General features: G+C 42.8%; 1 protein-coding gene across 2 annotated transcripts in view; it reads left to right on the top strand.

Annotated features, from left to right (window-relative positions):
* The window catches only part of LOC124797855 (semaphorin-1A), a 909,059-nt gene that overhangs the window by 838,850 nt on the left and 56,961 nt on the right, over positions 1 to 13,248 (top strand). For both annotated transcript variants that reach the window (XM_047260924.1, XM_047260925.1), the window contains exon 10: positions 739 to 880. In XM_047260924.1, the coding sequence (XP_047116880.1) occupies positions 739 to 880 (142 nt within the window). The remainder of the gene's footprint in view (positions 1 to 738; positions 881 to 13,248) is intronic.

Raw genomic sequence — 13,248 nt, forward strand, 5'->3', positions numbered from 1 at the left:
TTACGGGTAATGGGAGTCCAACCCCTTTTTAGTAAACCATTCCAAGTAAGTACAGGTGTGTTCGCATTATTCTGCACAGAGAGCTGCATCAAGCCAGTCTTTGGATTTGTGACCGCAACAATAACAACAACAACAACAACAACAACAACAGTAGTAGTAGATTAGTAGTACCATGAAGACTCTTCTAATAAGAATCCAGTTATTAGACAAGAAGCATTTTCACTGGTAGGACGGAAAGGAAATACAGACTAGATTTTTTTCCATAGAAGACTTAGAAAGGAAGTCTCAAGCCAGCTAATGCTGTTAATAGGAAAAACTTGTGTGTAGGAGGAAAAATTATGCAGATTGAGTCTACCATAAAAAGGAGAAAATACAAGGTATAATTTCTTTTCTGTAATAAAAGAAATCATTCTTTATTAACTGAAAGTGTCAGGAAATAAGTTAGCTACCTGATGGCCAATAGCACAGAAAATATTATAACTCAGACAATTCAGTAATCACGCGCATATCAACCGAATATACCTGCCCAGCTGGCTTATGAACAGGACTGCTTCTGATGTATACAAGTCATTTAAGTATCTCTCCAGGCCTATAGAACATATACTGAAGTTGTACCACTGCTTACATAGCTAGGCAGAAATGTGGTATACTTCATTTTGCTTACTGACATGTTGAAAATTTGATACACTTAGTGTTTGCCTTTACAGTGAGAAGAACAATCCTAAAACCCATTTACAGGCCGTGTATTCGAGAGTAGCCCGTGTCTGCAAGTATGATCGTGGTGGTCCCCATCGCTTCCGTAACCGTTGGACGTCGTTCCTCAAGTCACGTCTCAACTGCTCTGTTCAGGGGGACTTCCCCTTCTACTTCAATGAAATCCGTGAGTACCTCCATAATTTTTGCATGATCATCTCATGTAGTAGAAAAGCATTATGAAAACACTATCTGGTTTGAAACAGTTCACTGCAGTTAGTGTACCACACATTGTCTTTTAATAATGCTGATAATTTATTTTTACATTACTTCCATTACTGTTTTCAAATTATATGTATTGTAGTGTGTTGAGGGTTAATAACACAAGTATTCAGTACACTTCTCTGCATGCTTTGAGAAGTTAACATTTTTTGAGATGCAATGATAAAAATGATACTAAGAATATGCTTGCGGAAAGAATCAAATGCCATATTTGATGTGTAAAAGGAAAAATCATTATCTTTTTAGATATTCACATCCCTCAATTTTAATACAGATTTTTGTGATAGTAGAGTTTTGGGTATTGAGAGTGAAACAGTTAACCATTGTGTGTAATGATTAGTATCAAAACATCTTAGTCCTCCACTTTTTAAGACTGTTCTTGTGTGCTGATTGTAGACTACTGTCAGGTTGCTGTCCAGTCATTCTCACATTTATTTTAATGAGTTATTTCTCTCTTTCTCTCCAGAATTTCCTTTTTAGTACTTTTATTTCATTCAGATGTGTGCTAAACTAAAAGGAGAGTATAGACAAATTAGTCACAAATATGTAAGAGAAAAATATTCCATGAATGAAATTATCCTCTCATTCAAACTCCTGTAACAAACGTGACCAGTTTAAGTTTCACAAAATTATTCCTTCCTCTTTAGACATCTGTTAAACATGACTACAAAAATATGATGTGGCTTTCGTGGTTGGTGTTTACTTCAGTTAAAACATTGAGGCTGATTGGCTGTCCCTCCTGCTTTGAGAGACAACGGCAGTAATAAAAAATATTGAGAGGCCATTGGGAGCCCAAATTTACAGAAGTGTATAGAGGGCATATGATAATTATGTCACACAATGCAGAATGCATTATTAGCTCTGGCTGTTGACATTATTCATGATTAAAAATTATTCATGAGTGTACCGTTGCTCCATTGGTACAAAGTTGGCACCCAAATTAAATTACATTAAACTCCCTCTTTTTTTCCTATCAAAATTATTGTTGTGTTTATAAACCTCTATTGCTTCTCTATACAAGCACACATACTAATGCATTGTGGATCCATAGAGTATAGGAGACAATTATGATGAATAATCACTCAATCCATATTCTCTGCATAACAGTTTTATTGATAATATAAACGTAACCTGTACAAGCAAGTGAATCTGACAGACATCAGACCAACTACCAGTCAGAGTGTTTCCTGCACGGGACCCAGATTGACTGCCAGTGGAGAGGTGTTGCAACGGAGCCTGTGCAAAGTGTGGTGAAGGAGGCTGCATGAAGTGTTCAGGTGGAGAGATTGTACATGGATTGGTAGGCCTCCTGGGTGCATCGTCATCTGCAGCGTCAAGGACATCCGGCAGTGACGTATGCCGGATGGCGTACAGGTGGTGATAATTGAAGCAGGCCAGTACGTAGTGGGGCCGGCCATAGTGTGAGTGTGTGGTGGCATCAGGAGAGGTGGATTGGAGGGTATATTGCCAGGGCTGGGTGGTGCCAGCAATAGTATGGGGTTCATCAGATGTAAACATGATGCCATGATTGTGAGGCTAGCGTTGCTGGAAATGTGGTATGTGAGGATGGTGGTATGGAAATTTTGCAGTCTTCCAGAAGTACTATGAGATGGAGCTGTCTGCGACCTGGTGATTAGCAAGCTGACCTTCGATGAGGAGATTGCTGTCTATGAGCTTGACGTGGAGGTCCTCAGGAAGTAAGTCGTGGATCTCCGGTCGTAATACGAAGGTCGACTGTTCGGTGTCACTGGCAAGCGAGTCAGAAAGTGTCAGATAGAGGAACGCTTGGCATGTGTTGTCATCTGGTGAGGCATCTTGAAGTGCTCACATTGTTTTGAGTCAGCTGATGGACACAGTTGTCAGTTTTATATTTATTAATCTGTGGAAGGTTCAGTCATCCCTTCAGAGCACTTTGTGGGGCCCGTGTAGAGGTCTGTAGGGCAAGTTGTCCCATGTTGTCTCATTACATTATGAAGTCACAGTCTGTGAGTACTCTGTGAACAAAGACTCTAGACAACAAGTTTGGAGGGGGGAGGGGGTTGGTGGTGGTATAAGGTGGTGTGATGTGTGACTCTTCACATGCACAATTAGTCCGGTAGGTCTGGGGGCATAGGTGATGATTCTTGGAGCATGAAGTATGCTGAGAGAAACAGCATCTCTCCGTATAAAATTTGACACTGAGGCTCAGGTCAAGTCTCTCTCCTGAATTCCCACAAGAACCCACAGGAGTGCGTCAGTCCGTGCCTCTGTGGCACATGAGGGCCATTTTTAATGCGCACTGCCACCACTTGACCAAACTATTGCTTTGAGGATGGTGTGCTTCAGTTCTGAGCACTTAGTGCCTGTCGTATTGCGAAGTTCAAAGAAGAGAGCAGATTTGAACTGCCTCCCTTGGTCTGTTGTGATGGACGTGGGGCAGCCAAAGTGTGAGATCCGTGTTTCAACGAATGCTTTGGAAGTAGATTTGGCCATTATCATCTTTAATTCTGTTGGTTCGGCCCATTATATGACCCGATGGATTGCCGAGAGGCTACAGCAGTAGCCAGTGAGGTCAATATGTGTGTGCTGAAAGTGGCCTTTGGGGTTTTGGAAATGGCCTATTAGAGGTTGTGCAAGATGTGAGCTTCGCTCTTTCAACATGGGATGCATGTGTGAGCACAAAGTTTAATGTCTTTCTTTATGTTAGGTCACACGAACCTGTCTGTCACGAGTCAACTGGTTGGACAAATGCTCAGTTGTGCTAAATTGTAGAGCTGTTCGAATGTGATGCAGCAGAATCGTGGAGGAATGATTGGGGTGTCTGAATTTATGAGACATCGCAAAGTATAGGATGGTTCACTCCCAGAGTAGGGCAAGATTCAGTCAATAGGTTCGTGGGTGGCTCGTAGAAGAGAGTTTGAAGCTGTTCATTGTGTTGTTGTGCTTCAGTGAACTAATCATAGTCGAGGGTAGATGACAAGGTGCTCTCGCGTGAAAAATAATCTGCCACAATGTTCTCCATGCCTTTGGAGGGAGTTGGCATACCTCCATAGTAAACTGGGCAGTGTAGTCTAAATGTCAACACCATTGGGGGTAAGTGTCCTTAGGTGTGTTTCGAATTGTGTCAGCATGTGGGCAGCGATCACTATCGATAATCAGGGGGAATCCTTCTATGCCGTGTCTGAAGTAGCATACTGCTTTGTAGAGTATCAGTAAATCCCTGTCATATGCAGATCACTTGCTTTGTGTGATGGCACGATCTTGCATGAAAAGAAACAGAGCAGCTGCAGCATGCCCTCCAGTTCTTGTTGTGTGCACAGCTTCAATAGCGCTGTTGCTCAAATGTGCCGTTATGATGAGGTGTGCGTCAGGGAAGTGGTGTGCCAGAGTGATGGCCTAGGTAATGCAGTCCTTAATCCTTCCAAAAGTGGATTGTATCTCATTCATTAACATGAGTTTGGATTTGTCAGTGGTATTATTGCCAGTGATGGCTTGTGTTAAGGGTGCTTGCTGGGAAGTTGCCTGTGGAAGGTGTCTTCTGTAGAAATTTATCATACCTAAGAACCAATGTACTTCTTGCCAGCCTGGTGATGGAATCAGTTGTTGAAAAGCCTCTATACCTTTTGGTGTGGGACGAATACCCAATGCATTAATAATGTCCAAGGGAGAAGACTTCTCTGAATCAGAGTTAACATTTCACTTCATTGATTATGATGCCATTGTGAAAGAGGGTGTCAAAAACTTTTGTGAGACGTTTACTGTGGATTCCTCATCCTGTGTGAAAATTACAGTGTTATCGAGATAGGCATAGGAGAATGGGAATTTGAAGAGTAAACCGTCAGTAAACCATTGCCATGTTTTTAAGTCTGCACAGCATGAATGTAAGTTTGAACAGACCAAAAGATGTGGCAATGGTTGTTTTGTAAATATCATCTGGATACATGGATACTTGTAGGTACGCCACCTTACAATCAGTGACTCTAACAATAGAGGTGTTTGCTAAATAATGAGTGAAGTCCTGGATGTTTGGTACTAGCTAGCTGTTCGTAATGACAGGAGCATTGCGTATGCTGTAATCACCACACAACCTGAGAGACCATTCATCTTGGGGACCAGTTTTGTGGGAGAAGCCCACAACTTCTGGAGGGCAAACTATCCCTGTGTGTAAGAGCTCGTCTACTTCTACTTTGATGACCATAAATAATTTGGTGGTAGTCAACATGGTCTGTGGCATCCTGGCAGGTTCCGGTGTTTTGATGATCTTGTGGACTGTTATGTATGTAATGTCACACTGTCTGAATTGTTCTGGCTGGTGGACACAAGAAGATTCGGAGGCAGGTGGGCAAGCAAGTGGTGCAGTACTGACCTCTGTAGGGGTACCTGGAAGTATTGCTGTAAGCATCTCCACGGATGGTGGTAGAGATGTTGGCAAGCTGATGGCAAGAGTTGTACCAGTTGATGTAGCATGGAGTTCTCACCTGACATGATATTTGATGACATTGTTACCGTGTCACGGGTGAAAGTTTATTTCACGCATGTCGGAGTAGAGTTGTCAGACGTGTTGAATGCGATTGATGGTGTGGAGGTACTCCTGAAGGATCTGTCGACTGTTGGATGTGTCCACGGGGAGCGGGAGTTGTCACAAGAAGTAAACTCTGCCATTATGTTGGGTCTCCAAAAGAGCAAGGCATAACATTAGTCAGGCCCAAAACCAAGTGGAAGTGCTGGAGAAAGTCTGCGCTGATTATTGGTTCTGCTATATTCGCAATGGTAAATGTTCAAGTAAATTGTTCATCGAGGCCGAGGTCTAGTGTGTAGGCTTGTGAGTGTGGACTTGGATTATGGAATTACTTGCTGCACGGAGTTAAATGAATGCCCAGGATGGTGTTTGATCTGGGAAGGAGGATGCCGAAGTGCTGACCTCTGAGCCTGTGTCGATGAGGCGTGAATAGCCATTGATACGGTCACATATAAAGTCTGTTATCGTGGAGGCATTGGGGTAGATGCAACAAATCATTACCGTCAGGATATCGAGGTGACTTAAAAATCCTGGATGGCCTAGTGCACCTCTGCACGATACCAACAAAAATGATTCTGTGCCAGCATTACATCGAGATTGTCGCTGCATTACCGAGTTACAGAAACGATGCAGTCGACCACGTTCTGCAAAGGCCTGGGTTTGTTGGTGTCGCACGTAGGTCATCGCTGTGGCTGGGCGCAGTGACATCAGCATCACCAGAGGTCAGATGGGGTCAGCTTGGCTCGTAGTTGGCTGTCCATTCCTTGTACTGCCACTGAAGTTGCAAGTCACACTTACCAGTATTATTGATTGTATTTGATCAGCAAGCATAAGGTACATGTCCAGGAGTTCATTTTCATGTGTGACCATTGCTAGTTGGACTTGTACAGGGAATTTCACAACTCATAGACTCCGTACATGTGGTCGTTCATAAGATGGGTGTCAAGCTGTTTGTGGAGACAACGTCATAGTTGCAATGGGGTCTTGTCACTTAAATCTTCATCATATATAACCTGATAGATTTGTTCCTCCAGGGTACTGGTGAGGTGCCAGAGTAGAGCAGCTTCAACCATCTCGTATTTATTGTCAGCTGGGGAGGGGGAGTGAGGATGATATCACTTATTGTCTCTGCAAGTACCCCCTAGTGGCTTAATAAAGTGATCAATTTACTACCATAGCTGATGACATCACTCAATGAGAAGATATTGTCTGTGATGGTAAATGACAAAGTAGGTTGGTCTGGCCAGAAAGGTGATAGTTTGAAGTGTGTCCTGTGGCCCAGAGATAGTCAGGGCAATGTTCATAGTGGTAGAACAGCCGAGCAAGTATTGTCTGTACACAGCATGACATGACGTGTGGGAGGGAGGCAGAGAGCAAGGCAGTGCAGCTGGTTGCGTGAGTTTGAGTGATCATGTTTGTGTGCAATGCAGCTGCTCTTAGAAAGCAGTTAAGCATGAGTACAACCAGTTGGATTGCCGTGGCTCAGCTTGATTTACAAAGGGAACAGGGTCCCTTGTGAGATTATGAGGCACATTGTTTATCATCTTCCATTGTTCTGTGGTGTTACACATTAATGTTGCACTGTCCGTGAGAGTGCAACTGTCATTTTTTTATGAAATGAGCTGCACATATTGTGTTATCCATAATGGTTTACATCATGGTTTGAGAATCTTTGTCAACAAGCAAAAACTGTGTAGCACAATGTGGGCACACCAATAACATTTTGTTGTGCAGTAGTATGGAATGTTGAAATTTGCTTGCAATCATGATCATTGAGGTCACCACTGTGGAGTCACAAAGTATAGGAGACAATTACAATGAATAATAACCCGATCCAAATACTCTGTATGAAACTGTTATTGATGATATAAACATGTACTATAGAAGGAGCTGAACGTGACAGTCATTGGACCAATTGCTGGTCAAATAGTTTCTTGCATGGGACCCACGTCGACTACCAGTGATGTTACTTTGCAGAGCAGTGTTCCCACATCTTGCGTTGAGTGAAACATTAATCTCACTTAATTGCAAGTTCCTGGTTTGAAAAACATGCTCCACTATTGGCCATTTATTAATTTGTCCCTTTTATGTTTGGCTGAGGGAATGTTGATACATTGGAACCACATCTATAAATTCATGGGTCCCTTGAGTTTTTGATGCAGTTACAAATTTATCTCTGAGGCTGTCTCCCACACTCTGAATAGTTTTATATATTAACCACTGCCTGTCAGCCAAGAAGTTTTAACTGGAACATATCCACAGTACTGACTAGTAGAACCATAAAATAAATAAAGTAATTAAGAGTAAAAGTAATACTGTAAAAGTGAGGCGGTTTTCATCAAATTCCACATGGTGTGGGATAGGGTTTAAGCCTCCAATTACATGAGCTGTGGTACCTTAAGAAAAATGTGTCCCAGTTAAATGTTCAGTATACATAAGCATAAAAATTCCATGCATAATACACTCCTGGAAATTGAAATAAGAACACCGTGAATTCATTGTCCCAGGAAGGGGAAACTTTATTGACACATTCCTGGGGTCAGATACATCACATGATCACACTGACAGAACCACAGGCACATAGACACAAGCAACAGAGCATGCACAATGTCAGCACTAGTACAGTGTATATCCACCTTTCGCAGCAATGCTGGCTGCTATTCTCCCATGGAGACGATCGTAGAGATGCTGGATGTAATCCTGTGGAACGGCTTGCCATGCCATTTCCATCTGGCGCCTCAGTTGGACCAGCGTTCGTGCTGGACGTGCAGACCGCGTGAGACGACGCTTCATCCAGTCCCAAACATGCTCAATGGGGGACAGATCCGGAGATCTTGCTGGCCAGGGTAGTTGACTTACACCTTCTAGAGCACGTTGGGTGGCACGGGATACATGCGGACGTGCATTGTCCTGTTGGAACAGCAAGTTCCCTTGCCGGTCTAGGAATGGTAGAACGATGGGTTCGATGACGGTTTGGATGTACCGTGCACTATTCAGTGTCCCCTCGACGATCACCAGTGGTGTACGGCCAGTGTAGGAGATCGCTCCCCACACCATGATGCCGGGTGTTGGCCCTGTGTGCCTCGGTCGTATGCAGTCCTGATTGTGGCGCTCACCTCCATTCGTCCCTCCATTCACGCCTGTCGCGACACCACTGGAGGCGGGCTGCACGATGTTGGGGCGTGAGCGGAAGACGGCCTAACGGTGTGCGGGACCGTAGCCCAGCTTCATGGAGACGGTTGTGAATGGTCCTCGCCGATACCCCAGGAGCAACAGTGTCCCTAATTTGCTGGTAAGTGGCGGTGCGGTCCCCTATGGCACTGCGTAGGATCCTACAGTCTTGGCATGCATCCGTGCGTTGCTGCGGTCCGGTCCCAGGTCGACGGGCACGTGCACCTTCCGCCGACCACTGGCGACAACATCGATGTACTGTGGAGACCTCACGCCCCACGTGTTGAGCAATTCGGCGGTACGTCCACCCGGCCTCCCGCATGCCCACTATACGCCCTCGCTCAAAGTCCGTCAACTGCACATACGGTTCACGTCCACGCTGTCGCGGCATGCTACCAGTGTTAAAGACTGCGATGGAGCTCCGTATGCCATGGCAAACTGGCTGACACTGACGGCGGCGGTGCACAAATGCTGCGCAGCTAGCGCCATTCGACGGCCAACACCGCGGTTCCTGGTGTGTCCGCTGTGCCGTGCGTGTGATCATTGCTTGTACAGCCCTCTCGCAGTGTCCGGAGCAAGTATGGTGGGTCTGACACACCGGTGTCATTGTGTTCTTTTTTCCATTTCCAGGAGTGTATATTAGCCAAAAACAAAGCATTATTACCGAAGTTATCACATGTCAAAACATCATTCCAATTTTATGTAATAAACTTGAACATGAAAACAAAATAACCTCAAACTACATATTAACATTAAAACTGAACTGCAACAGTTAAACATTTTGCCTAGATACAGGGTGGTTACAATTAAACTTTTATTACTTGTGGAGGTGCAGGCAGAAAAGTATTTACCAAATGGGAACTCAACTTTATATGAATAATGTTCAGACTGTGCACTGCAGGACGTACATAGTTAGTTGTGTTAGTGTCATGACTTACCATTAGGTGCCAGTGATAGTACAGTGACATAGGGATGAAACACAAGCACCAGTGTGTGTTACAGCTGCAGATAGTCAACATGGGCCTGGACAAGTAGAGCAGAGCTTTACTCATGAAGCTGTTTTATCAAAACAATAGCAGTAGTGAATATCAAAGTTCCTCTTTCCACACTGAAGTTGGAGAACATGATTCAAAAGTTTGATTTAATTTGTGATCTGGGAATTACTCCTGGGAAAGGCAGATGGCCAGTTTCATCTCAGATTGTTGAAGTTACTAATGCCATGGCTGAGAATGCTGAATACAATTCAGGATCTTCAAGCAGTACATGAGCTGTGTCATGACAGTTGAACATTCCACGGTCCACCATTTAGAAAGTGCTGTGAACAGTTTTGACACAGAATCTCTAGTGTGATTTCAGGCTGTTGTGGATGCAAACGGTATTACATTGAGCAACATGGACACAATCAACAAATGGTACCCTCCCATGTGGAAACTAAAGTGTGTTTCTTTCAGTGGTTTATTCATTATTTTTCTTCAGCATCTCTTTAAAAATGTTTCCACAAAGTTTCATTATTCTATAATCATTCATTTTTGGTGGGTGCCCTCTCAAGTAGCAAAAATTAAATTATAATCACCCTGTTTAACCCTCACTCGAACCATAAACCCCACAAGGAGTAATCCCAAAAGGATTAAATGTAGCAAGTGAAGCTCAAATACTCACTTTCAGATAAGGATGATTACGACAAACCGTGGCAGAGACAAATTTTGTTTACTGCAGTAAGTAATTATTACAGACAGATTACATACTGATCAGCTTATGAGAAAAATGTTCATTGCATTTTGTAACGCCTAAAATCAAACAAGTCTATATTCTAAATAAAATAATAATTGACTTATATATTGTTTTAAACCAGTAGTACAAGTATCAAGCGTATGAAAGGTCCTAGGTACATTCTCTGACATTGCCTCAGTTTTCCCTATTTTTTGCTGTATCCTTTAAAGTTTTATCTATCATGTCTTCCCTTTCCAAACCCCTGTTAAATGAGTTAGAGATAGTTTGATTAATTCATGTCATTGCATCTCTGAGGACACAGTCATGATTTGGTATATAGGTTGAGCCCAGCTGGAAGAAGATTGCTTGAAGCTGCATGTGTGTCTTGAGCATGATGGCTGGTCCTAGGTATAGAATGAACCATCCTGAGGCAATTAATGGTTGTGGTCATGCAACTGGCTTGATGTAAGTTCTGTAGTGTTCTGTAGTATATTGTTGCATGGAAAGTGCATGTATTATTTTGTATAATTTAGTCATTCTGTCACACATCTTGATCTGGGGCAAGTATTTTTGTAAAAAATACAGTTGAAATACACACACTGTCAGGAAAGTTAAGCACCTAGTAGGAGAGGAGGAAGTGAAATGAAACTTCACAGATTGAGAGGTTATTGGGTTTTATTTCAGTCACTACAAAACAAAGTTAAATATTTAACAAAATTGGCAGTGTAAGCACATAGCAGGACCATTATCACGTGTTACGCCCTGTTAGTTATTAGTCCTGGACATGTGCACTGGTATAGTAGGAAAGGTATCTCACAGCCATAGCATCTTTTCCTGAGGTAAGTTGGCTCACTACTGTTATAAATGGCCCTGGATACTGGAACTGGGATTGAGTTGATCCCTGTGTTGATTGCATGTGTTTTCTATTGGGTACAGTTCTTGTTGGCCAAGAATACCTCAACAACACACAGACCATATGTAGTTGAGGTGTTGTTCTTTTGAGAGGGGGCATCTGGATACTGTCTCATGAGGCAGCCACAGGACAATCCCCATGTATTGCACATGAGGGCCCAGGATATTTGTGACTTACTGCCGAAAGAGTTCCTCAAATCACCACCAGAGGTGATCCAAATTTGCACACGACAGCATTCCACAGCATGATGCTAGGGGTAGTATTGGTGTGTCTCTCCAAAACACTGACACAACATATCCTTCCCTCTCAGCAACACCATACTTGCAGACGATAGTTATCTGAAGTAATTCAGAACAGAAATTCACGTCTGAAAATGATGCAACACCATTTATTTGCAATACCATTTATCAACAGTCCATTCAACCCAGATATTGCACCACACCAAAGGCAGCCATGTATATTAATTTTAAAATTAATATTTATACAGCTGCTAACAGGGCCACAAAATGTTGAAAATATTAAAAGCAGCCATGTGTGCTGTGGTGTTAAAGGTAGCCTGCTTTTTGGACAGTGTTTCAGTAGCTTGGCATTTAATAGTCCCCAATCAGTGATTAAGGATGATACAGAATGTCTTAATAAGTCCTTTAATTTTGTCGAAGTGACAGATACAGAGGTGCAGGGGATACAATGTGAGTTGACACTTGGTTTACCAGAGCTTCAGCGACATGTTTGCTTCATCTCATATTCACATTCAGTCCGACAGTGAGCAAACACTGTATCCAAACACCCCACATGCCTGTGTATTGCACACCTTGACCAACTGACCAGATGTAGATCCAAAACGAGCCCATTTCAAACTCTCCCAGATGATGATAAGATTGTCTCGTGCAACCACATGGCATTATCTGTAATCTTTCACAATTCTCACTAACCCCCTGATAAATTGCATGCTCATTACTTAACTTGTAATTGATAACATGGTCACATAGTGACCTATAACATCCTCTGGTGATTATTCTATCCACCATAAATGTTTAACAACAGAAACAATCGATTTTTGACAACATAATTTAATTGGGTAGATAAAAAAATCTACTCACCAAGTGCCGACAGAACATACACATAGAAGAGGGTTGTGATTAGGCAAGCTTTCGCAGCCAGTGGATCCTTCTTCAGGCAGGAGGGTTGAAGGGGAAGGAAGAGAGGTGAAGGAAAAGGACTGGAGAGGCCTAGGAAAATGTGTAGATTTGGGGAAAGTCACCTGGAAATGCGGGTCCGGGTAGACTTACCGCACGGGATGATAAGGAAAGACCCCTCTTCCTTCCTTTTCAACCCTTCTGCCTGAAGAAGGAGGCACTGGCTCTGAAATCTTGCCTAATTACAATCCTCTTCCATGTGTGTGTTCTGCCACTGCTTGGTGAGTAGAATTTTTATCTATCCAATTAAATTATTTCATCATAAATGTATGCAACATTCACAGAGCTGTGTGTGTATGGAGTTATGCATGCATTTAACCATTCTGCAAATATAATACTTACTGTACAAGCTACAATATGATGCATGTCGGAGAGTATCTTACACCACTACTAACACTTCCCTTCCTTGTTCCACTTGCAAAAGGAGTGAGGGAAAAAATGACTGTCTAAATGCCCCCTTACGAGCCCTAATTTCTCTTATCTTGCCTTCATGGTCCTTATGAAAAATGTGTGTTGGCAGCAGTAGAATTGTCCTGCACTAAGCTGCAAATGGTGTTTCTCTCAATTTTCTCAACACTGTTCTGCAAAAAGAATGTCCTCTGCCCCCAAGGGATTCCAACGTGATTTCACAAAATATTTTCATAACACTCATTTTTTGATGGAACTTACTGGTAATAAATCTAGCAGCCTGCCTCTGAATTTCTTTGATATCTTTCTTTCATCTGATCTGGTGGGGACCCCAAACACTTGAGAACTACTCAGAAATGAGTCTTACTGGTGATGTA

Source organism: Schistocerca piceifrons, chromosome 5 (assembly GCF_021461385.2).
Source record: "Schistocerca piceifrons isolate TAMUIC-IGC-003096 chromosome 5, iqSchPice1.1, whole genome shotgun sequence".
Lineage (NCBI taxonomy): Eukaryota > Metazoa > Arthropoda > Insecta > Orthoptera > Acrididae > Schistocerca > Schistocerca piceifrons.